The sequence below is a fragment of the Neocloeon triangulifer genome, unplaced genomic scaffold, assembly GCF_031216515.1.
Source record: "Neocloeon triangulifer isolate White Clay Creek 2 clone unplaced genomic scaffold, ASM3121651v1 ptg000022l, whole genome shotgun sequence".
Classification (NCBI taxonomy): domain Eukaryota; kingdom Metazoa; phylum Arthropoda; class Insecta; order Ephemeroptera; family Baetidae; genus Neocloeon; species Neocloeon triangulifer.
In genome coordinates, this window is record NW_026775562.1 from 1282720 (window position 1) to 1308444 (window position 25725).

General features: G+C 32.9%; 6 protein-coding genes across 8 annotated transcripts; 4 read left to right on the forward strand and 2 right to left on the reverse strand.

The window, feature by feature from the left end:
• Window positions 1-374: 374 nt before the first annotated feature.
• LOC132204269 (solute carrier family 41 member 1-like) lies at window positions 375-10303 on the forward strand. Of its 3 annotated transcripts, none has more exons than XM_059632664.1 (9): window positions 375-535; window positions 6469-6785; window positions 7703-7882; window positions 8066-8210; window positions 8530-8676; window positions 8735-8882; window positions 8935-9143; window positions 9385-9533; window positions 9708-10302. In XM_059632664.1, exons 2-9 carry the CDS (start codon window positions 6474-6476, stop codon window positions 9894-9896), a joined length of 1479 nt encoding a protein of 492 aa, XP_059488647.1. In that variant the 5' UTR covers window positions 375-535; window positions 6469-6473; the 3' UTR covers window positions 9897-10302. The 3 variants fall into 3 exon arrangements, with proteins under 3 accessions (XP_059488647.1, XP_059488648.1, XP_059488649.1); XM_059632665.1 differs by lacking the exon at window positions 375-535 and adding an exon at window positions 1352-1489 and having other exon boundaries at window positions 9708-10303; XM_059632666.1 differs by lacking the exon at window positions 375-535 and adding an exon at window positions 5238-5393 and having other exon boundaries at window positions 9708-10303.
• A 589-nt stretch (window positions 10304-10892) lies between these two features.
• Window positions 10893-12642, reverse strand: LOC132204477 (uncharacterized). Its single transcript, XM_059632998.1, has 7 exons — window positions 12409-12642; window positions 12001-12156; window positions 11719-11805; window positions 11615-11654; window positions 11504-11562; window positions 11322-11436; window positions 10893-11248 (listed from the first exon to the last, which is right to left on the reverse strand). The coding sequence occupies exons 1-7, from the start codon at window positions 12484-12486 to the stop codon at window positions 11028-11030; spliced, it is 756 nt and encodes a 251-aa protein (XP_059488981.1). The 5' UTR covers window positions 12487-12642; the 3' UTR covers window positions 10893-11027.
• Window positions 12643-14028: 1386 nt separating this feature from the next.
• LOC132204571 (centromere-associated protein E-like) lies at window positions 14029-17495 on the forward strand. Its single transcript, XM_059633158.1, has 14 exons — window positions 14029-14186; window positions 14357-14485; window positions 14547-14612; window positions 14707-14922; window positions 15308-15415; window positions 15478-15540; window positions 15762-15884; window positions 16056-16127; window positions 16206-16295; window positions 16472-16558; window positions 16619-16634; window positions 16692-16753; window positions 16814-16925; window positions 17033-17495. Exons 1-14 carry the CDS (start codon window positions 14106-14108, stop codon window positions 17263-17265), a joined length of 1458 nt encoding a protein of 485 aa, XP_059489141.1. The 5' UTR covers window positions 14029-14105; the 3' UTR covers window positions 17266-17495.
• Window positions 17496-17514: 19 nt separating this feature from the next.
• Window positions 17515-18952, reverse strand: LOC132204572 (N6-adenosine-methyltransferase TMT1A-like). The gene is made up of 4 exons (XM_059633159.1): window positions 18804-18952; window positions 18502-18752; window positions 18182-18264; window positions 17515-18125 (listed from the first exon to the last, which is right to left on the reverse strand). Exons 2-4 carry the CDS (start codon window positions 18709-18711, stop codon window positions 17963-17965), a joined length of 456 nt encoding a protein of 151 aa, XP_059489142.1. The 5' UTR covers window positions 18712-18752; window positions 18804-18952; the 3' UTR covers window positions 17515-17962.
• Window positions 18953-19942: 990 nt separating this feature from the next.
• LOC132204421 (osteocalcin 2-like) lies at window positions 19943-21130 on the forward strand. Its single transcript, XM_059632918.1, has 2 exons — window positions 19943-20156; window positions 20826-21130. The coding sequence occupies exons 1-2, from the start codon at window positions 19999-20001 to the stop codon at window positions 21064-21066; spliced, it is 399 nt and encodes a 132-aa protein (XP_059488901.1). The 5' UTR covers window positions 19943-19998; the 3' UTR covers window positions 21067-21130.
• Window positions 21131-24011: 2881 nt separating this feature from the next.
• On the forward strand, window positions 24012-25193 carry LOC132204603 (uncharacterized). Its single transcript, XM_059633222.1, has 8 exons — window positions 24012-24049; window positions 24103-24178; window positions 24233-24384; window positions 24450-24545; window positions 24604-24712; window positions 24769-24916; window positions 24969-25131; window positions 25188-25193. Exons 1-8 carry the CDS (start codon window positions 24047-24049, stop codon window positions 25191-25193), a joined length of 753 nt encoding a protein of 250 aa, XP_059489205.1. The 5' UTR covers window positions 24012-24046.
• Window positions 25194-25725: the final 532 nt, after the last annotated feature.

Here is a 25725-nt window from a genome sequence, read left to right on the forward strand (position 1 = left end):
AACAAATAGACACTTACAGATCAAGATTTTTTTTAATAAATTTGTCATTTTTTAAGATATCATCAAATAAAAATACATTTAATGCAATTTAATGTATATAATTATTTTCAATTATTTCTTAAAATAATAATTACGTGCCAAGTGAGATGATTAATCTAAAACTTCAAAGTATAATTTGTAAAATTATTTTATCAAATTGAAAAATTGAATTGTTTGATACGTGTCGGCACGAATAAAAGAAAATATAATAATTTGTAATTTATCTTTTGACTGTTGTGTGTGCGCGGCTGCGTTTTACAGTTGGCTGCGCATTGTGCGAGCACGCGTCACTTTGCCGGTGGCCGCAACTTCCTCTCGTGTGCACCAACAGAGGCAGTTTTGTTGTCGATTGTGATAGTTGCGAGGCAAAACTCTCCAATCTGCGCGTGGCTCTATAGTTATTTTTCAGCGGTGTTGTTATGGAAAACGGGTGAAATCAGAAACTTTGACCTCCGAGGACATCTTCGACCTTTTTGAAACAACGAAGAGAGTGAAGGTATTATTATTATTATATGAATTGAGAAAGTTGTAAAAACCGTTATTTTCAAAAGCATAAACTTTTGATAAGACTCACACCTCACACCGTACTCATATGAATTTCCTTGTTTGATAAACAGATTTTGATTTCTTTATTTGAGAGCAATAAGCTTGCTTCTTGTTTTTTTTAGCTTACAAAAGTTCATAAGTTCATCTCAATGTTTATCTCTGATTCAAGCTGTAATAATTCATGGATGCAACATACATATTTTTGCAAGGTTTCATTTATTATTATTTTTTTATTCAATTAAAACTATTTAATAAAATGATTAAGGAGAAACACTAATAATTAATTTAATTTTGCTGGAGTGAATAGCTTTTTATGACAAAAATCTTGTTAGATAATATAAAAACAAATTTAATTAAGCATTTTCTGTTAAAACGCAAAAAAATATAATAATATAATTTTTAAGGAAATTATATACCAACAACGTCAGAAATTGACACAAAAAACTCTGTCACAATAATAATTAAAATAAAAATTAAAAAGTTATTATTAACAAATGTTACAAATAATTTTATACATTTTAGTGCATCCTAAATATATAATTTTGGTGTCATATAAAAGTATACTTTAAAGCTTTCCAAATATATGTGTACTAAAAAGCGGAAAACGTGCTTGAAATTCCGCCCGCATTTGGAACTGCGAGAGCTGATTTCGTGCGCCCACCACACGATTCGACCTTGCCCTCCACGAGCACCAAACGGGTGGGAAGGTGCGAAACCACAGGGCCGGCAGCACCAAAATTCGTTCGCCGTTTTTAGTCCTCGTGCACTCGCTGATCCTTTCGCACACACGTCAGGAATGTAGGAATCTCGACGGAAGCGCCGAAAAATCTCTAATAAAAATCTTATAATTGCGGGGTCATTCGCATCTAAATCGATACTACCAAAAGAATCCGACCTTCCAAAAGTAAGTGTTGATCCAAATTTTATATTCGTCCTCGAATAATAATTGTGCTTGTTTTTAAATAAAAGCGGTGAACTGCGGTTTTCTATACGGCATATTTTTCATGTCTTTCTGCGGTTGTGAGAATGAGACTATATTGCGACAGGAAGAGAACTTATTATTATTTATTGTGTTTTTTCTTTATATAAAAAATAATTTATATTTTTAACTCAAAAAGGATTTATTTCAGGACATTTGGGTGAAACGTAAAAAGATGATTAATTATTTTATATTTTCAAGCCTTGTGTGCAGGCTTCATGAAATTCTCCTTTTCCATTTCTATATTTTTTATCTTATGGAGTATTGGTCCTGACGCTGACCACAGAATATAATATTGAGTATGAAGAAGTCACGTGAAATTTTGAATTTTGAGCTTATTACAATAATAAAACCTGCAGCTGGTAACTGTTGCGTAAAATTATTCGCTAAGCCCTCAAACCGGTTGGTGCTCTTTTTGCACGTTTCTTCATATTTCCATCCAACAGCAAGCCTTATTTCTTTAAAATCTTTAAAATATTCCAATTCTAAATATTGAAATTGAAGAATGGAACCAAATATTTGTATGGTATTTTCCAGAGCAAAAATTAACAATTATAATCCAGCTGAAGTGATAAAATTCTGAAAGGAAATTACAAAAAGGAAAAAAAAATGTGGAATAAAAATAAAGTGCTAATCAGATTGGCTTAAATAAAAGGAATAACAAATAAAAATTAATACTACTTATCTTTACGCAAAAATAAGTGTTTACGAAAACAAATAAGCATCTAAATGACTTAAAGAATAATAATTGCTCTTTTTTTAATGCTAATTATCCTCTTATATTTAGAGAAGGTTTTGATAAAACAATTGAATATTTTTTCTAAACAGTTTTTTAATTCTAAATTTTTTCACTCTAATCTGCTTTCATTAATTGTTTTTCGTGATTTAATTCATTTATATAATTAAATATTTTCCTTCAATTATCCTTGCTCTGTCTGTTTAATTAAATAATTGAAAGCTCAACTGACTGTAATAAAATTCACTCTGTTTGCCGTCACTCTTTACTCTCTCTGTGTGGCAAATATTTGCGCTCCGATAATGCGGTGCCGGCAAATACAGGCGCTCTTTTTGCGACTGCAACAATAATCGTCCGCGCCTAGGAACGCTAACGATCGCACTCGGAGCTAGTTAGTTATACATTAGTATTTGCTTTCCTGCGTGCGAGTCACAAGACTGAAATTCGCACTTGTTGCCAATTCAACTTCGCGACAGTCGAAGGATCGAGTTACGCAGGAAACTGCGTTCTTTGTGCGTCAATCAATTGCGCATACTTAGTACTTGTACTGTATATTGATGAGCACGAGAAAAAGATTCTTCACACGTATATATGAAGTGACAGGGCAGATTGAAAACGGAGGTTTTTTTTTTAGATTTTAGAAAATTTTATGGGCTTAATTTTATTAAATTTAATTAGATATTTTATATTAAATGCAGGTAAAATAATTTTTTTTGTCAGATCTTAATCAGGTTGGAAAAAAAATTTATTTAATAAACTGTTTTGAAGTTTTCTCGTCGATCTGCACTAAAAAATATGTAATTTTTTTTTTTAACTTAAATTGTATTTAAATTATTTTATGTTTGAAAATATTCCAAACACGTATGTAGTTAATCTGCAACATAGATCTGATAATTTGTGATTAAAATTTTTGATTTAAATATTATTTAATATATAAGTAATATATTATTACTTAAAAATAAAATTGGAGTTCAAATGTTAATTTCTTTTTAAGAAATCATCAATAAATCATCAAAATGCAACTACTGACCTTTTTTAAGTGTTCCCCTTTTAAATAGAATAAAAAGTATGACATATTCTCATAAAATGTTTCAGTTATATGAAAATCTCTATTCAAATTAAATCAGTAATTTTTGCCTTTTTAATATTCAATTTTGAATACTCTCTTGCCCTACATAGGCTTCTTAGTTTTTAATTTAAAGAATTAGCGCAAATTATCACTCACGGCCATGTCGAAAGTGACGTGCGTAGTGCAGTTTTAATTTACAATGCGCAAACAAACATGCTGAAAGAAGGCTATAAAATTTATCGCCGATTCGTTACATTTGAAAATTCATACACAGCAGGGCTGCAGCGTAATCCGTCCAACAATAGAGAAAGGCAGCGTGAAATTGTTACCGAGATTCGCTCTGTGTGTCTGCTCAGAAAAAAAAACACGAGAGATTGCGCGAATTTGTTTTCAGCTCGAGTGATCGCCGCAAAATAGAAAGTGAAACTCCCGCGCACGTGCATTATATAAACGTCGAGTTACTTCAATGGAATATTATACAATTTTTATTCCTAATTGCGGAATTCGTATTTGTTCATGAATTATTTATTTATGTATCAATTCAAGGTTGCGATTTAATTAAATTGCGAAATTTTATCTATCAGCGACACGGAGCTCTTTTTTCCGCAAATAATTGGCAATTGTTCCCTTTGTGCGAGTCGAAATAAATCAGAGGCGAATTCCGCGCTCAACCCTTCCTCTTTGCAAACGGATTTGCACACAATGCCGTTTTTGTACTTGCAATATCAAAGCCGGTGCTTCACACAAGCTCATGTTATCGGTGACAGATTAATATATATCTGTATGAGCAAACTTAATAAAATTATTGCCGTATCTCAGGGCCACCGCAGGCCGTGTATCCTCCTCGACTTTTCACCCTGAGAGACAGACGAGCGGTGCCGGTGGCCTCTCTCAAGAACACGAACCTCGCGCCTTTCTTTGGATTGCTGCCAAAACGACAATATCGGAAGTAGTGAATAATAAATATACTATTCAAATTCATGAATCACCAATTTTATTTCTTGTGAGTCGTTTTTTTGTAATTAAAAAAGAGCAATTATTAAATAATGGAGAAAAAAAATTCAATTTGAGAATTGAAAATTTCTACCAGAAATTTTTATTTACAGAATTTTTATTCAAAACCACGTCAACAGGTAAACATTAGATAAAATATGGATAGAAGTTGAATTTAAGATATAAATTCTATAAATATCCTGTTTGATTGGTAAATGCCTTAAAAAGTGCAACTTTCAACAATAAAAAAGGGAATTAATGGAAATTAAAATTTTAAAAGTTACCAGATGCCATATTTAAATAAAGTAAATTAAAATCTAATATACATAACACTTGCTTTTAAAATTTTAATTATTAAAGCCTTGTGTTTTTTCTTAATAATAAGTTAATTTTTGTAAAAAAATAGATTTTAATTTTTTTAAATAATTTATCATTTTCTCAATTTTTTTACACTTATAACTTTACGCTTTGAGGAAATACAAAAAATTAACCAAATTTAAAAGTTTGATGAGAGAAGAATGTGAAATTTCAAAGATAGAAAAAAACTTAAAATGAGTTTCCTCATCTTGGTTGAAAAGTTTGATTAGTCACTCAAAATTATCACATATATATTTACAAGAAATGCCTTACCCATGTCAAGTTTAAGCGGTTTTAATTTTTGCCAAATTTCCGATCCGATTTGGCGGCGAATGAATGAGTCACTCTGGCGCTTCCCATTATGTGAATTGTGAATGCATACATATTATTGATGAAACGCCTCTGCAGTCGCTTGCTTTTGCATGACGTCGGACCAACGCACCTATCCTAGTGGAAGGAGGCGTAGGTGGGAGACCGTCGCTTTTTCTTCACAGTTGCCACAGAACCGCGATCCAGATCGGACGCGTATTCGGAAGCAAATCCTACGAATCTGCAATTGTCAATTATTCAATTATTGTCATTTGAATGGGCGTTCACACCCTTCCATCTCCGATTCCTGCCTCTCTTTAAAGTGGGCTCGTAACTTTTTCTGGCACCCTGAAACCTCCAACCAGGTATTATTTTGTTTGAAAATTTTTCAAAATGTAATTTATTTAATTATATTTAAATAATTGATTCAATTTAAAAGATTTCTTTTTGTTAAAATTAAATATTATACAAATCTACAAAGTATCCTCATCTCGATCTTTATAAGAAGGATTTTTTTATCAGCTTTCACATTTGATTTTTATACAAAATCTTATATTGTTCGTTTCAACTTTCGAGATTGCAAATTCGATTTACAATTAAAGCAACGAACCGCAGACTAGGGAATTTTCCTCATGGGCTTTCTACTCTGCTCCTTTTCAATTATTCATTCATCGACGACATCCAATGCGGCCGCAGAGGTCGCGTGTGCGGAATAAATTGCATTATTTGCATTCAATCTTGAAACGATCGCTCTCCGGGCTTGATTGCACTTCTTTCCGATCCGCTTGATCCTCTCCCGCGTAAACATCTCAGTTAATTGATAAACAACGATTTGCATTTTCGATTACTCTAATCCACCGTCACTCACTGTTGACCTGCACGTTTTCCTGTTTTCAATTTCACTCTCGACCTCATATCTGATCTATTAATAAAATAATAATTATTATTATTAACCTTCTAGATCTAAAATTAGATTGAAAAATAATTGCGTTCCCTATTTAAAAAAAAAATACTATTCAAAGGATAGTAAAAACTACAGTTTCAAAATATTCTATAATTAAAAGTCTTGCAAATTCAATTATTATTTAATCTTTAATTGCTCTCATATTGCTAGAATTTATGAAACACATAAATAAAAGATTGAATTTTCAGCCAGAAATTAACTTAATTCTTGATTGTTCACCAACGCAGAAAAACGACCAACTTTTTCTATTAAGAAATTATTTTCCACTGTATTTTACGTTATTCGTTTTTTTTTTAACTTTCAATTTAAAATTCAATTTCAAATGAATAAGAGCTAGGAAGCTAAAATTAACAAACAAAAAATAATTTTAAAACAAATGAAATTAATTTTAATATCATTTGAAGATTTTAATTTCTGCCAAATAAGAATTAAATACAATTAAATTTTAATTTTATATTTGTGTCTGTTGATTTCAGGCGTGATGGTGGCGACCGAGTTTGCGGGTGGCAAGCAGGGTGGCTACGAGACGGACAACCCTGTTTCGCCTGACCTGGAGGCGGCGATCGACGGGGGGCCGCAGCTGCCCCCAGTGGTCTTCGCCGCTCAGATTCCGCCCGAGTCTTACGGCTCGATGGTGGCCATCGTGCCTCCAGACCCGCCGGCAGATCCTCTCCATCTGCACAATAACCACAAGCACGAGCGGAGCTGGAGCACGGCGCTGCAGGTGGCGGTGCCATTTTTCATCGCCGGCGCCGGCACCATCGGCGCCGGACTCATGCTCGGCAAGGTCGAGGTAAAGTTCAAGCATCATTTTGTACCTCAATTCATTTGTCAAGTTGAAAAACTCGTTATGATGAAAATTAATTTAAGAAATGAAGATTTAGTTCAATGCAATGCATTAATTGGGCAGATTTAATTTTTTTTTTCTTTATGAAACAATTTAAATTAAAATTAAATTCTCCAAGTACGACTTATTTAAAACCCTTTAGCCACCTCGTACAAGTTTAGATCGGCTGAAAAGTTTGTTTTAAACAAGAAATTGTAATTGGCTTTTCTCGATTTTGGTACAAAAATCTAAAACATACTTAAATCATGCATCCCGAAATAAATCTGGAAAGTTTTAATTCAATTTAATATTTGTGTTATGAATTTAAATTTTTCATCTCCATTTATATAATAAAGAAGGAACAAAGTTTTACTCTAATCTTTCGTATTAGGTCAAATAATTCAAGTTTGCACTGGTTTTAAATCTCTCATGTTGAATAAACATTATTTACGCGCGCGTGTATATGTTATTGGTTTACGGTGTTTATCAAGCGTGTTTGATAATCTTTTCAAAAACAATAATTGGATGGGCCCGTCGGTTCAGAGTCAGTTTAACACCTACGTCGTGTATGCAAATTTACAATCACTTGCCACCGTTCGTGTAATTGCAAAATTACGAATACGTCACCGCTCTAATTCTAATCACGTGCAAATTAATTCGGGTTGAAGCGTCGCTGCAATTTGCGTCACCTGCTTACTTTGTTTGGCCGAGCGGAATGTTGTTTTGTTTTACTTTGGGTTCAGGAAAGGCGATCGCTCTATTTACCGACAAAGTTATTATTTTCAAAAACAAATTAATTAATATTATTTTGCGTTCAACTCGTTACTTAATTTATTATTTTCAATAACAGAAAATTTTATTTTTCTCATCTTAATTGCCTACAGCACTGGCCCGTTTTCAAAGAAGTTTCCGAACTGTTCATTCTGGTGCCGGCCCTTCTGGGCCTCAAGGGCAACCTGGACATGTGCCTGGCGTCGCGACTCTCGACCCAGGTCAACCTCGGCAACATGGTCAGCGCCAAGGACATCTGGTCGCAGGTCGTTGGAAACGTCGCTCTCGTCCAGGTTCGAGTTTTATAATTTTACTGTAATTATTTTTAATTTAATTTCCCTTTTCTCTCCGCTTTCTCGCCGTTCTCAATTTCCCTTTTTTTGTTTATATTCTCTCTTCTCCACTTTTGAGGTTATTTTGGTCGAAATAAGTTGGAAGTAAAAGCAATTTATTATAATTTTTCGATTTTTCGGCAGGTCCAGTCAATTGTGGCCGCCTTTTTGGTGGCGATCTTTGCAGTTACCATTGGAATAGTCATGAATGGTTCCTTTGAATGGAAACATGGTCTCCTGTTGGCGGCCGCCGGAATCATCACGGCCACCGCCTCATGCTTTGTTCTAGGTACAAAATTTAATTTGTTTATTTTAAAATATTTAAATAAAAAGGATTATGGCCCAAGATATCATTTTTAATTATTTTTTTATGATATTATTTTAAGTTTTTTTACTTATATTGTATAGTAAAATTTATTCAAAAATGAATTTTTATTGACTTTAAATTATTATTTTATATTTAGTAAAAACTGTTTCAAAAATTTTTTATACATTATACAAAATTTTATTTTAATAATATAATTAAAGTTTTTGATACAAAATATTATAATTAATTTATAAATTTAAAAAGAATGATTTATTCTTAAAATTCATTTTTACACTTTTAGATTTTGTGATGATTGCTGTGATTTTGGTTACTCATCGACTACGAATCAACCCAGACAACATTGCCACACCTTTGGCCGCCAGTTTCGGAGACGTCGTTTCCATCACTGTCTTGGCCAACGTTGCCAATTTCCTATACGCCTATCATGGTATTCTTAATTATTCTAATTTTTATACCTTCCTAAATAATAATCATACTTTTGTAAGATTCGCTTCATTTTGTGACGCCCAGTATCCTCGGAGGCTACGTGTTGTTGCTGCCCTTCTGGATCTTCGTTGTGATCAAACAGAAACACACAAAACAGGTCCTCATGACCGGCTGGACGCCTGTTCTCTCTGCTCTCTTCATTTCCGGGTAAAATTTCCAAATTTATTAATTGGAATTTTTAATTATATTCTATCTGTAGGCTTGGAGGTCTAGTTTTGGGCACCGTGGCGTCCACCTTCCCCGGTTTTGTCGTTTTCCAACCCATCATCAACGGCATCGGAGGCAACCTCGTGTCCGTCCAGGCCAGTCGAATCTCCACCTTTTTGCACCAGACCTCCCTCCTGGGCCAACTGCCCGAGTACGCAGCCAAAATTTGCATCAGCCCCTTCTCTGTTCTCATCTGCGGAAGTAGGTTTTTAATTTTAAGATGAATTTGGTGAAAAATTTTACATTTGGTTTATAAGAAATTTCCAAAAACTATCAGAAAAGGGAATTTGTAATTTATTTACTTGAATAAGTTTTGGTTTCATCAGAAGAAAAGTGCAGGATATCGCGCCCTTTATTGCCCTCGAAAGTTGTTTATAAAAATTGGAATGTTATTTTGTGTTTAATATTTTGGCATAATTAAAATTTTTATAATTGTTTTCAGCACCCCAGGCTAAAATCAGCAGAATTCTGCTTGCAATGGCCGTACCTGGACACATAGTCTTTGCCATTGTTGCAGACTACATTTACTCTGGAAAGTCGACGGTGACTGAAGCCTTCATGGCCTCCTACCTATTTGTCAGCATTCTCCAGGTAAATCTTTAAATTTTTAAACTATACTTAAAAATAATTAGAAATATTTGTTTAATATTTATGCACATTTATTTATTAATTTTTTTAAATTAAATTCAACTATAAATTTATGTTTGTGAGGCACTTTTTTAAATTTCTTTTATAAAATTTTTAATATTTTTATCCTTTCCTCAGGTTGCATTACTTTTGTACTGTGCCCATCTGCTGGTCCACCTGATGTGGAGGTGGAAAATCGACCCTGACAACTCCACCATCCCCTACCTGACAGCCCTCGGCGACCTGCTGGGCTCCAGTCTGCTGGCCCTGGCCTTCCTGTTCCTCCACAGCATCAACAGGGACTACAAAACTGCCGACCCAGTTTAAAATACTTATATTTATTTGCAAACAAACATGGATTTCTCATCATCCGGAGCATCACAAGTGATAATCTAAGGAATATATTCCTCTCCCGAAAATGGTCTGATAAGAGGCACACAATTTGCGCGGACACGCCTGTGATATGTATGGGAAGTTTTGCTGTGAAAGTTTCTAGGATTCTATACATTTTAAGGTAAAACAAAATTGTTTAACTTTTGGGAATTCCGATAAACAGGTGCACACAGAGCCGCAAGAAAACAACAATAATGCATTTTTACATACAAAATATAAAACAGCATTTCTCACTTATTTAGATTAAATTATTAACTATTTTACCAAAAACAAGTATTTTTAATTTTTGTCAATGTAGAAGATTATATAAAATTCAATAAAAATCAAAATAAAAATTTTAAAAGTTTTTTTTTCCTTCCAAATACCTACCTTTCATAAGCTTTTTTATATTTTGCAAAGGAATTGATAAAACTAGGTAAATATAAAATTTGAATTTTTGTATTTTTGCCAAAGGTGAAACATTATAACAGTACATAAGGTTAAATAATTGAATATATTTGAAACATTTTTTGGAATATTATTTGACTTACCCTCAGAAATAATACGCCACGGGGTATAATGGAACTTGCTAACCTTCCAAGAAAAGTGCTTTGCGGCCAATGCAATTAAAATGAATTTCTTTTTATTTAAATAAATATAGTTTGCGAATTCTCAATTTTCCTTTGTCATTTTATAAACCAAAAAGTAATTTCTCGCTGATATATGTATCAACTTGTAAAATTTCTACTGTTATTTATTTAAATTGTGTCTGGAAATATTTTTTATAAAAATTTTTATCTGCATGGAGGAATGATTTAAATATTTTTTTTTTACCAATTTTTTATATTTAATCAAAAATTATTTTAAATTTCTGATAATAAATATAATATCTTCAATAGTATAAATCTAATTTTTATTTAAAATAAAACTAATAAAAAATTATGTCTTTTTTTAGTTTATTAAATTTTACTAAATAAAAACTTAATTAAACACGCATGTCTTTTAAAATTTATTTTTAAAAGAAACGAAAAATCAAAAAAATTAAGAATTTTTAAAATTCCTAATTTAAACAAATCAATTATGTGATTAATAACATTTGTCTGGTAGTTCGCAGATAAAATACATTTCGTATAAATTTTGCATGCTGTTCAGGTTTCCAGTATAATAGATATAAACACTGTCCTTTTCCTTATCCGCATTGACCTTCCATAAAGAGCTGTTTAACTCTAATTTAGACTGGTCATGCCACCGGAAGTCGCTTTGTCCTTTTTTTCCGTGGTTTTTTGCAGAAAGCCACCAACTTTGGCCTATTGAAGTTAAATTTAAAATAATATAATTTTAATATTTATTCTTGCAATTTTATTGACAAATTGAAATTACCAGGTTTAATTTTTCCAGCTTCAGTGAAGACCAGTTGCAGGTCTTTCGGACTTTTTAATGTCGCCAAGTGCAGGCCTTGTTTTTCACAAATTTCATTCGCCACAGTCCACTTAACCTGATCAATATCCGACGGGGAAAAACGACAAATAAAAAAAATACTAAAGAAAAACTGCACGTCTTACGTGTTTTGTATGGAAGGAGTACTTTTTACCGTTGGATAGCGTCGACAACTTTGCCAAATCTGAGATATAATTTAAATATATGAAAAGCGCCTTTAGAATTTTAAAACTCACTTGCTAAACGGCACAACATTTTCTCTTTGATCTCGTTAAACTGAAAAATTTTGCAATGTTATAAAATCTGTATTAGTCATAGGATTATAATTTTTTTAATTAACCTGTTGTTGTTGTTCATTACCAAGTTTTGCCAACTTGTCCACTGTTCGACTGAGATGCTGCTCATTTTGTTTTGTGTTTTCTACACCCTGGGAATTGAGTCGTTTGAAATAAAATGTATTTTGTTTTAAAATGGTACTTTTGAACAATATTTTGTAAAATAGATATATTAAAATGAATTTATTGATAATGTGCGTTTTTTTTAGTTAGCAATTTTACTTGAATTCAGCGATCTTTAATTGGCAAAAATATAAATTTTATGTATTTTAGATGCACTTGATTACCTCCTCCAGAGCCGAAATTTGCTGCGGAATCAAAATAATGGTGTCGTTCATCACGTTCACTCGATCGTCCAAATTTTTGAGCTCACTTGCCTGCGTCTCTATCAAGTGCCACATGCTCATTAATTGGCCCAGGATTTGTTCTTCTGAAGATTTTTTCTTGGAAACATTTAACGTAAGATCAAAAATGAAGAAAAATAGTGCGATAAAAAGTCAATTTCAATTCAAATAATTGATAAAAACGGAAAATGAAAAAAAAAATCAGTTAATTAATGGTTTGCATTTTGCTTCTTTTTTGACGAAGTCAATTTGGCGTGGTTTGGTTTGGTAAGAATTGACATTTAGAATATTGCAAAAGTGATGGAAGTATAATTTTCATTTGTCTGAAAGTAAGATTTCTAATTACAATACCTTCTTGCCCGGAAGATCGTTACTCATGGCTCGGACCGTAAAAAGGAGGCCCATCAATAACCAAAATCGGCGGCCCATCTCGCCTTTTCTTCGACGCAGCGGAAGCGAAAATTTAATAAGAAATTCGCGTTGTCAACGCTGCCTTTTATTGGCAGCTCCAACCTCAATTTTGACGACCAAAAGCAGATAAGGAGTTTAAAATTAATTAATTTATGGAAAACCAAAAATACCACATTTTCATACTTATGTGGCGTGGCTAATTAGTATTAATATTCTGGCAACCGTTCTTATAATTTAATTTAATAAAAAAAAAAAATTCACAGTAGTATAGAAAAGATTTTAAAAGTTGAATATATCAAGAATATTTATTTTTTTATAATTCTGAAATCAATTCGTGTTAAATTTAAAATTTTGCCTTTTTTGCAATGCTTAAGTTCTGGATATAAAACAGTTTCTTTATTTTAGTCAAAACATAACCGGTCTGTTTGGTTCCCCCTAAAAAAATTGCATTCAAATTTAATCCAAAATTTAGTCAGCAATTTGAATTCCCTGAGCAATCAATCCAAAAATGTGAATTAGAATTGTTGATGAAAATCCCCACGTGTCTTATTTTTATCAGAGGTCGCATACTCTGCCCTTAGCCGTCAAACAGAGTAAAAATCAACGACGATCGACATGAGGAAAATGAACAAGTGATTTAACTTCTATTGAGCAGTGAACGCTAATTTGACTCTATCTCTGTTCTTAAATTGGCTGGAATTTAAATTTCAATTCGATCTCATGTTAGTGATTCTTAATAGCGCAGTAAAGTTTAACATTGTTGTTCAAAATAAAAATATTCACTTGCTAATATACTGAAAAAAAAAACAACAACTAAAGACCTTTAAATTCAAATTTAAACCTAATCGAACTGCTTTTTTCATTTATATTAAGAGTAAAATTTAAATAAAATGTATGCAATAAAAATAATGAAATCTTTTATCTGGCGGCGGCGGCGGCTATATTTTTCCTCCAGCACGCGTCCTCATGTACTTCATTTAAGGTCACGAACTTTAAAGGAAAACTCAGTTTCTAATGACGAATGTGATACAAAAAGAAAGAGAATTTAAAAAATGAATTATCTCCATTAGGGCTTTAAAAATAGGTGTTTTTAAGTGAAAAATGCTTAAAAGTAAATTATTTTTGATGTAAAAAGCTTTCTTTGGTTGAAAATTTTTCAGGTATATGGGCAAGTTAGGAAGATAAAAATAATTGAAGCAGGTTAAAATGTCCAAATATGTGATTATAGGTGATTCTGAATCGTCAATTTTACTTTTATGATCTTAATTAAAATATTTAAATTTAATATTCAAAGCGAATAGGTAAAAAAGGTGATAAACTTAGAGGCAGGATTATAAAGTTTCATAGTGGCAGAAAAAAAACTGCAAGTGTCTGCTTATTTATAAATCACGAAAATAATGTGCTAGATTTGTTTAGAGGTTTTTCCTCTTTTTAAATCTCAAAGGTCTCCGGCCGTCTAATGAAACTTGTTATTTTATTCATTTTTCCTCGCCAAATTATCTACCAACTGATGTCAAAGGGCGACAAGTGAAGCCCAGATAAAAGGCGCGGCAGATTTGCCCGTCGGCTTATTTGTGAACCAAGATTATCAAGAGTCATTCGATCTAACAATTAGTGCGAAAAAATAAGAAGACGCGATGCACCTACTTTGGTTGTTGACCGGAGGCCTTCTGATTATCACAGTCCAGGCCAATATATTTCCTTCTCATCGATCAAAGGTAAAAGAATACATAATTTCGAAAAAAATTATTATTAGTGATGGGGAAGGGAAACCTAAATAATCTGATCGTGATTTTTTTTCTAAATGTTTCTTTTCTATAAATCCAAGTTTTTTACAAACTAAATTTAGTCATCCTTGTTTCACTTCTTATAAAAAGTTTTAAAATAGGCAGATCAGGTGGCTGAAAGGGTAGAAGCTCAGATTGAAGATGTGCAGCAAATGCAGAACAAGCTGGAAATGGTTGCTACGCAGCAGGAAAAATTGGAACAACAATTGAGTGGCAACAAAAATGCACAAGTGACATTTATTATTTCTATTTAAAATGTTTATTAATAAATTTTGTTATCACTCTTTAAAGGACATTTTTGGAAATGATGGTGGATGGTTTCAATCAATTTTGCAGCAAATTTCGATTTTGGAAAAGGTAATTTTAAGTTAATTATCAAAGAAAATAGAGACATTTTAAAACTAAAATTTTGAATTAATTCAACGTGAAACTTACTTTAAATTTATTTTAGGCTTGCCAAAAGGAAAAGGACAATCATGTCCTGAAGTTGGAGCAGCAAGTAGCAAATTTGACACAAGAAAATACAATTCTGATAAATCAGGCGAAAGAAATTGAATATAACTACACAATTTTAAATTTTGTCCCAATTTTGACTGAGCGCACCCAGCAAAAAAATACAGAACAGCAAGGATTCATAGATTATCATGATGATGATGATACTGAAAAGGTAAATGATGCTAATCAAAAACAAATGTAATTTTTCCATTAAATATTATATAACGAAAATCATTTGCAAGTATGCCAATTTTACTGCCAGACAGCCAGAGATATCAAGGGTTAAATTGGGTTCAAATATTTATCTCCATAAATGTGTTGCGCAAAAGATGAGCAAGGGTTTTTAATAAAAATTAAATATCATAATTAAATAATTTTTTTCTCTTTTTTCACTTTAAATTTTTAAATACACGCCAGAATTCTGGACTAACTTCAGTTTTCGACCGAAATTTTCTGGATTACTTTGCATTTTTTCCACACTTCATAACAAGAGGATTATAATTTTTGAAAAACTGCATATTTGAATTTTGAATAATTTTTTATTTCAAACCTTTCAGCTTTCTTGCCCTACTAGCGTTCGTATTGTAGAGTTGGAGCAGAAAATTGTGAATTTAGAAGATAGAGGGCAAAAACAAATTGAAGAAATCGACAAACTTTCCGAAGAGGTATGGTTTTCAAAATAAAACTTGCTTTAATGTATTTTTAATTTTAAAATTGTGACCTGCAGATAACTAATTTGACGAAGGAAAATAAAGAGTTGAAAGATATGAACGACTATCCGGACCAAAAGGTGAAGTGCTAAAGAGTTATTTTAATTTTAAATATTGAAAAATTTAAATTTAACAAGCAAAAATTTGGAAAATATAACGTATTTAAAAAAAAATTTTAAATTTTTTTAATAAATTATCTCATTTATTTAAATAAAATTTATTACTAAATTTTTACGACATCTTGTGGGAATAATTAAATCGAATTGAAATAATTGAATAATATATCATACAACTTTTTAAGGCCTGCCAAGCAAACGATCGTATACTTGAGTTGGAGCAGCAAGTTGCAAATTTGACTGACGAAAAAACTGATTTGAGTAATGATAATTTTGAAGAAGTTGCTAAGCTCAACCTACAGCTACAGGTAAGATTTTCCAACGTTTAGACGACAGATAAAACGAAATTTTAAATAACAAGGAAATTCAGATGGAAAGACCAAAAAGGGAAAAATCCGGATATATATTTTTTTTTAGAAATTTCTCTGATTATTTTAGAATAATTTATTGTTTGATTAATATTATAACCTTCTGCATAGGCTTGTCAAAATATCGAAGTCCAGAAAGTTGAGAATGGTAATGAGAAAGAAATTAATCAGCTCAAACAACAGGTATGGTTTTGCTTATTTTAAACAGGAAAATGTAAACGGAAATTTTAAATGCATGTTGTAAACATTTCTGTTTATCAGACTGAGTTGCAGCAACAGCAGATTTTAAATTTGACGAATGAAAATACAAAACTGAGGAGACAGATCAACACACCGGCGCCTGTGCAACAGGTAAATTTTTTAAAAGCGCAAAAAGTATAAAAATCTAAATTCACGGGGAAAATAAGTGTGATAGTCAAAATATTTAAGCTTATAATCTATGAAAAATTGAGAAAAAATTGTTCTTGTAAAATCCTGGGGTTTTGCACTATTGGCCCTTTTTAATCAATGTTTGCTTTCCATTCTAGTCTTCCATTAAGATTATGGAAGAGTTGAAGGGACACTGGGACAACGAGACCGCCGTCGCTCTAAGGGTTATTCAGCTGAAAAAAGATGTATAATGTCGTTTTACAAATTTTCTGATTAAATTTTTTATTTTAATTTTGCTTTTCCAGAAATGCACCCGTGCCCGTAAGTTTTAAAATAAATATTTAAATACAAAAATTTTATTATAAAAAGCTTAATCAGATTCCGCAAACTTGACGACCGCGTCCAATGGAAAAAAGTACTTTTTCTCGCATCCATTTGAGGTATGTCGTAACCTTAACATTTGGATTTTACTTTTTCTGATCACTGTTCTTGCCAAATAGACTAACTGGTTCGACGCTAGGAAGATATGTATCAAGATGGGCCTCCATTTGGCAACTTTGAACAATACAAAGGATTTGCAAGTGGTCTGGAACATGGCAGAGGGACTTAGCGGTGAGATTTTGTTTTCTACTGAGAGATTTCTTACTTCAACAAGTCTATCTATTGAAAAATCTTTTAATTATCAAGCAGAATTTTGATACAAAATTTTCTATTTTCAGCCTGGGATTACTGGGTGTCGGCGCGAAGCTACCATATCGACGGCAAATTAGAATACCACTGGGCCGACAGCTCCAAGTTGGGGGAAACTAGTGATTTGTGGGCACCAAAGGCTAACCTCAAAGAGGGTGGCTGCGTCCATATCAGGATTGGATGGAGAAAAGACTTGCACGTCGATACTTGCAACTACGAAGGAAAATATTTCATCTGCGAAATGCCCAGCGAGTGCTACTGACGCAATTATTAATTTGGAAATGTTTTGAATTTCATCACTATGTACTAATTTAATTATTTAGTTAGATTAAAGTCAGACTCATCTGACCGAATATTATAAAAAAAATGTCTAGATTTAATGGTTAATTTTAATACAAATCCCAAAAAAATTAATGCATTATAATTTTCTTTTAAAATCTTAATTTTCCTTGTCTTACAGCTTGAAATGATTTTGAAATTAAATATTTTTTAAATAAATATATAAAAGGTATGGATGTAAACTGAAATTTATCAGTGTTTTATTTTGCTCAAGAAGAATTCCAGTCCGTGCTTGCTTTCGTATGTGTTGGCATCGGGCTGCAATCCTTGAACTAAAGTCTCAGCCTCGTCACACCGACCCAATTTAGCCAAACACCACGCTGCACTTTCCTGCACACACTTTGTCATGAAAGAGTTTCCTCGGTACAAACTTTCCAGCTCTTTGTAAACGCCAAGCGCGGCGGTGTACTCGCCTTTGAAGTAAAGATAGTCTGCATATTGCTTCAACAACTTCGGGTCCGACTTGAATTTTTCATCGAGATCTTTGATGCTTTCGTAGTCTTTGGGGAAAAAGTATAACGGTCTAAACTGAGGTTTTTCCTTGTTCAAAAGCGGGTCAGGCTTTTCACTTTCAAAAAGTTCACTTTCGAAATTGAATTCTTCCATTTTTAATGATAAGCTCATGGTTTGGTCGCTGTTCCGACTACGTAGGGCTGCAGTTGGCCTGCCAACGAGAAACTCTGGTCAATCCTTTTGTGCTGCACTTTGTGAAATCCGGCCTGGCTGATGGCACTTATTATTTCTTTGTTGAGTCTGCAGCCGAAACAGAGAGTTTTGGAAATTCTGAAATAAAAAATTAATTGATAAGATAATAATTTGGGGAAAATTTACAGCGTTACTTAGAAATTGATAAAAATTGCTGAATTATTCTCCAGGTCCTGGACGAAGATATAATGTGTTCCTCAAAAACAAGTTTTCCATTCTGAAAATTTGAAAATGTTAAAATTTATGATTAACAAGTACCATAAAATCAAATTTAAATGAAGGAATGAGTACACAAATATTTTTATAAAAAAAAGAATTATTTATAAATTAATCTTATTGAAGTTTTTTGGCATTAATTGATTATTCAATTAGCATTATTTGAGTCTATCAAGATAAGTATTATTTTTATTGTGATTAAGAATTTGTAACCACATAAAAGCTCCATTTAACTCACATGTTTTAAAACTCGGAAAATTTCCTTCAATGCTTTGGACTCGTCTAACGAACAGAGCGTCCTCGAGCTGACCACAACATCCACAGACCCTGACTGCACCTGGTGAATGTTCTCGGCAGACCCGCAGATGAACTCTCGTAGATTTAGGTGCGGATGTTTCTTCAGGTTCTCTCGGAGGTACTTTTCACAGTGGGGATTGATGTCGAGCATCAGCAAAGAGCTGTTCGGAGGAAAGAACTGCAGGTTTACTCCTAAATTTTAATTATTTAGATGATATTTATTTAAATTAAATCAAATATTACCTCCGCCACAGCCAATTTCCAAAATGGTCAGATCTTTTTCTTCCTTTCTGACTAACTCGCAGAATATTCTCGTAAGTTCAAAGTAGCTTGATTTCAATGGTTCCCGGTTGACCGAGGACTTTCTTTCAGTTTCCCAGGCGGCGAATCTGATTCAAAGTTTATCAAATTAATTACATATTTTTATTAATAAAAATTTATGGATTATATTACATAATACATATTTGTGATTTTTTATTTTTTAAATACTTGCCTCATCCAAGCATTGGGTGTTGCAAACTTCAAGAAGGAAACCGTAAAATAAAGGCTGACGAGTGACCCAAAAATTGGAAACAAAACTGCAACTGCGACGTCGATTGTGTCTAAAGCCATACAACATGCAAGGCAACTTTGAACTCTTGACTGGCTCTGTAGAATTATAAAAATTTCTTAATTACAACGAACAAATTATAAGATTTTGTCTTACAGTTCACATTTTCAATTCACAATTTTGAAGAAACCAAGCGCTCGAAAAGAATATTAATTCAATTGCACGATTTCGCTCCTTCGTGGATTGTTTTGGTCTGAAAAGGGGGCGTGGTTTAAGTGGTGCAGCCGTGCAGCGCGATGGCGCCAAAAGTGGCAGGAAATTTAAAAGTTGGCGAATTGCGTCTGCTCAGGTAATCCATTAGATGGTCGGATGTAAACAATTTATCGCAATTTATTGTGGTAAAATTATAATTATCTTAGAAACTATTTACTCTAATTAATTTTTTTTTAATTATTTTGATATGGAATTTCTATTATTCAGAAACGATTATTTTTTTTTTAATTAATTTAGGTAATTTGAACTTTTTTTATTTTTTCAAATTAAATAATTGTATTCATAATAATTAAAATTTATTAATAAAAAAAATTTAGGCTCGTGTAAGTTTAAAGTGAGAACTGAGAAACAATTAACCATTTGTTTGAAAAACAATTTTCAATGTCAAAATTATTTTGCTGACATAATTTTAAGAAGTTGGTCAGCAGTTTATTGAGTTTATCGGTCTGTTGTTCCGACCTTATACAAGGCCCGTTCGTCACTAACAACCGGAAATGTTTTCCAAAAACTGCATGTCAGGTAAAATCGGCTGGGGATAAAAGCGGCGTAATCTGAGCTGAAAGCTTCAAACTCGTTCTTGCAGGAGGAAGAAGGTGATTTTAATTTCGCGAGACAATGACGGAGAGACTGGTCTTGATTTTGGCGTGCTTGGCTCTTTTTGTGGCCGGCGCCGCCACTCACAGGCGCACAAGCAGGGACGACAAACAAGCCGCTCAAATCTCTGCCAACGACAAAGAAGAGGGAACTGAGAAATCCGTAGAGCTGCGAGGGGGGTAAGTACAGTATTTCTTCTGGCACGAAGAGTTGAAAATATTTTTATCATTGAGTTTAAAGTTCAAAATGTGTTGCGCGTTTTTTAATAGGAAATTTAATGTGGAATTCCAATTAGTAGGACGATTAAAATGAATCGAATACTTTTTAATCAGATATTTAAATACAAAATTATACTAAATTTCAAATAATGGACTTTCCTTAAATTATAAAACTCCAAAATATTGATAAAAAGAAATTGATTTTTGTGTTTTGAAAATATTTAAATTTCAAATGACCAAATTATAGGAATAGAGAAATTTCTAAAATTTAATTTTGATTAAGCTTTAAAAAAAATCGACAAAAAAAAACTATCACTAATAATTAACAAGTTAAGAAGAATTCCGAGGAATTCAATCAATTCTTTAGCAGTGCATTGAATTATTTTTTTCCTTTTTCCTACAAAAAATGTTAAAATTTTTACTCAAATGATTTTTAAATAAATACAATTTCCTAGCAATTCAATTCCAGATTTTAATTTTAATAAAAATTTATATTTAATAGTGGAGAAGATCCCATTAAAACGTTCTCATCTATTTATTTCACTTTACCTTGAAAGTGCATAATGAAGGAAATATTGATCAGAAGGACTGAGTAAATAGAAGTTTTATTAATTAATTATTAATTTTCAGAACCCAAATCATCGATGCGCCAGAAAGCATTATTAAAGAACCAAAGCCGGAATCGTGCTCCTCAGAATCCAGCAGTTCCTCAAGCTCCAGCAGCAGCTCTGATTCAAGCAGTTCCTCCTGTTCCCACCATCGGCATCGACACTCGTCCAGCAGCTCAAGCAGTTCGAGTAGTTCCAGTAGTTCTGAAGAGGAACCCTGCGCCGCCAGCACCCCAGATTCAAAACCGTGTGATGCCCAATAATTCCAGCTTGAAAAAAGATGTAAAATAAAAAAACGTCTGGTTCGCATTTGAAAATAACGCGGTCTGTTTAATTTATATTTTTTTCAGTGACCTTCTTCTTAAAACAAATTTAATTATATATTCGAGCGTGTGTCAAAAGCCAGCCAGCTAGAAACGTCTTTCTTTATTATTTGGCTGACGGTTCAGCAGGTGGTACGTACACCACTTAACAACACACCAAACGAGATGTATGTAGTATGGAGGCGAGCTTGTTGTATAGGGCAGATTGACAACATTTGAAAGAAACTAATTACCATAAGCCCAAAAGTTAATTAATGGCGAGTGGGGGCAGACCTTTCTCGCGAGACTTGTACTCTGTCCTTGTCACTGATTCGCGCGGCTCTTCTGCACAAACTCTTGTCATGCTGCGAGAGAGAAAAACTTGATGACTTTTCGTTTTATTATCAGAGGGCTTGACGCACGCAATTAAAATTAAATTCTTTCGCTTGCATTCCGCGAGCTAAATTATTTCTCGACGAAAATTTGCACTTGTCCGCACATATTTAAATTAGTTGACTACATGATGGCCAGCAAGTTAATTACAGAAATGAAGGATGTTATTTTATTAAAGGTTGTTGTTAAATTATATAAATGCTTTAAAAAATACTATATTATTATACTGATACCAAATTTTAGTTTTAAAAATTTTTTTATTTCTTATATTTATTATTTTTCTTTAATTATTATATATATTTTATAATATAATATAAATATATTTTTTAATATAATTTTTTAATTATTATATATATTTTATAATAATTAAAAATATATTGAATTTGCAATAAAATTTACAGCGGCTGTTTGAAAACAAAATGTATAATTTATAAGTCTCTGGTATGAAAAGAGAAATACTATTGTATGATATACATATTTTTTCAATAACTTTAAGGGTCAATCAATAATTATACTGTTGAGCGAAAAAAAAATAATTGAAAAATTTTTTCACCGTTTAGAAGAAAAATGTTGAATTTGCAATAAAAGATACAGAATTGTTAAACAAAAAATGATGTTCATTATTTTTCAAAATAATTTTGAATTTTATTTTAACTTAATAAGAGCCCCATGCAAGAGGGTTCCATTCGCCGAAATCAATAATTTCACTAGATGAATCGGATTTCGAGTTTTGGACAAGACTGCGTCCAATTGAGGAATCTTCAGACGATCGGGCTAAAACTTTTCTTCGTTGGCGACAACATTGCTTTGTCTTCTTTTTAGGTGAGCATTTTTTCGAGGATGAACTCTTTTTCGCACACTTCTTTTTTACAATTTTTTCAGAAGATGACGAAGAATCACAGTTGCTTTCAGATGATAGCTTTTTTTTGTTGCACTTGCATCTGCAGCATTTTCTTTCTTTTGTGTCCGAGGAAGAATCAGAAATGCTTTCTGAGGAGGAATTTGGGCAACAAGAGCTCTCAGATGAACTTTCAGAACACTTTTTATTGCACTTACGTCTGCAGCATTTTCCGTCCTTTCTGTCCGAGGATGAAGAATCAGAAGTGCTTTCTGAAGACGAGTTTGGGCAACAAGAGCTCTCAGATGAACTATCAGAACACTTATTTTTGTTGCACTTCCGTCTGCAGCACTTTCCGTTCGAGGAAGAGTCAGAAATGCTTTCAGAAGAGGAACTTCGGCAACAAGAGCTCTCGGATGAACTTTTTGAACACTTTTTGTTGCACGGAAGTTTGCAGCACTTTCCGTCCTTACTGTCCGAGGAAGAATCAGAAATACTTTCTGAAGAGGTATTTGGGCTACAAGAGCTCTCGGATGAACTTTCAGAACACTTTTTGTTGCACTGAAGTCTGCAGCTTTTTCCATTCCAGGATGAATCACAAGATCCTTCTAAAAGGGAAATTTTGAAACAAGAGTTGTTGTCTGATGAACTTTCTGAGGTTAGCTGTTTCTTGTTGCACTCAAGTCTGCAGCAAGTGCAGCATTTTCTTTCCTGTGTGACTGAGGAAGTATCACAAGAAGTGCTTTCTGAAGAGGAACTTTGGAAACTAGAGCTATCGCATGAACTTTCTGAAGATGGCTGATTTTTTATGCACTCAATTCTGCAACATTTTCTGTCCCAAGACTCCCATGAAGGATCCCAAAAACTCCCTGAAGAGGAATCTTTGGATATTTTGGAGAAACTTTCAGAAGATTCCCGATTTTTGTTGCAGCATTTTCTATCCGATGAAGAATCACAAGTGCTTTCCGATGAGGAACTTTTGAAACAATTGCTGTCGACAGAACTTTCACAAGATGACTGTTTTTTGTTGCACTCAAGTATGCAGCTTTTAGAGTCCCAGGAATCACAGGCATCCCATGAAGGATCCCAGGCGCTTTCTGAAGAGGAACTTTTGGAACGAGATCTTTCAGAAGGACGCCATTTTTTGTTGCACTTCAATCTGCAGCATTTTGTGTCAGAAGAAGTGTCCGAGGAACTGCTGGATAAGCAGGTAAACTTATTTCTTCTTCGGGGATCTTCGGATGAACTGAAGGATTCTGATGAAGAAGATTCGTCCGAACGCCCCAAACTCAAATGATGCACGTGGATTTGGTAAACACGACCCTTATTGCTGGCTCTAGCTCCACAAAGGTCTTGCGTATTCTTTCCGAGTCGCCGGGATTCGACCAGGGAAAAAATTTGCAAAATAGCCAAGAGCAGACCAAAAGGTGCCATCCTCTTTTGATGAATGACACAAACGAACTCATCACACTGCAGAGATAAAAATGTCGCACATTGTAAAATTTCACAATTCGTTTACTAAAGATTTTATTCAAAGTTGTGAAGTGGAGCACGTTCGCGACTGTTTGTAAATAAACTCGCGCAAACTGAATTTCCTGATTGTGCAATTTTAAATTTTTCCATCAGCGATGGACTGAGATTGCCGCTCGCCAACCAGTATAAAATATAAAAATGTTCAGCGTCACTCAATCGTTCCCTTTTACGATTTTTATGGTTTGTGTTTATTTAATATTTTTAAGGACTAAATTACAAACACCTGTGAAAAGTTTGCAGTCATCAAAGCTGACGGGACAGACGATCTGCCGCACTTACTGTCTGCTCACATGAAGTGCAAATTTGAAAGTATTTTATCAATTTATAAAAAATATATCAAATTATATTTTGTTTAATTAAAAGGCTGGAGTGGCGAAATCGCTTCCAATTCATACCAGTCATGTATGAATACCTGTATGAACCGTGCTCTTGGAGTGTCCGACTTCTCAAAAAATATCCCGGCTGTAAATTTGTCCAAAGAATATAGCGTATTTGAAAATCAATGCAATATGCTGGTATAATTTGTTTTATAAAATTTAGACTTATTTAAAAATTTAATTAAATATTAAATAAATTATAGATAACAAAACTTTCAAAATATTGCATTTTGAAAGCTAAGGATTTGCAGTTGACAACTTTAGTCAACGACCAATATTTCTTCTCATTTATCAAAAAAGTATACTTGCTTTTAAAATTCATAATATAAATAATTCATTTTTATTTAACTTAAATAGAAAACTTTTTTCGGAGCTGAGAAATTTTGCTCAAAGTATGGAATGAGATTGGCCCACGTAAAGAGCAAAGCAGATGAAATCACCTTAACGGCCCATTTATTGGCTCAAAGTATTTTTATATTTAATTTTCAAAGTTTTAAATTTTATAATCATTAAATTTTTCAGGTTTTTGGTTGGACATAGAAGAGGTTTGGTTTGGTGCTATGCGATCTGACAATTTATTCTACTGGCGTTCAACCTCCAAGGAAATATCAAGAACGTTTTCAATTCAAATAAAAAATATTGTTAATATTAGCTGCGTTTTCGCCAACAAGTTTAATCAAATACTTATTTTCGGACCAAATTTATTTTGGATTTTTTTGTAGCTGGAGGTCTGGGTTAAATTTCGTAGCTGGAAACTGTTCCGAGGAGAGGATCTTTGTTTGCGAATTTCCGTCTAATTGCTACTCAGAATGCGAACCAGAACCCACGACTACGACAACTCCTGCACCAACTACCATCACGGAGGCAGAAACAACCAAAATTGCAGTGACTAATGAATTAAAATTTAAAATAAAAATTATGCTATCTGTTTAGTCCGATAGGTTTAAAAATGGGATAAAATTAAAATTTAATTTGCGAAGTAATGAAAAATAATCCATTTTAAAATAGTTCCAAAATATTAAACATATTTTTTGCTCTACAATTGCAATTAAAAATGACCTTTAGTTGTACTTATATGGTTTTTTAAAATTTCAGTATAATTGTTGACATTTTATAAATATTCTAAATATTACAAGGTTTTTTTATTTAAAATTATAAATTATTATTTTCCATAAAAAAAGAAAATGTTTACCAAATAAAATTTTAAATTTAAATATTTGTGCTAAAATTAAACTTTTAAAAAGACTACAAGTATGGAGCGAAAAACAACAACTGCTGAAGACGTATCAAGGAAAAAGACTGGATTCACAATTGCTTCCGACAACTCACAATCTATTCAAGCTAACCAAGAAGCGCGAGAGAGAAATACGAAATGCGCTTTAAGTTCTTGTCCTTTGACAACCTGCACAATCGGCGTAAAACTTGAAACCTTGCTTTTTAAATAGAAAATTAAAAATTAAAACGAATAAGGAGGTCGAA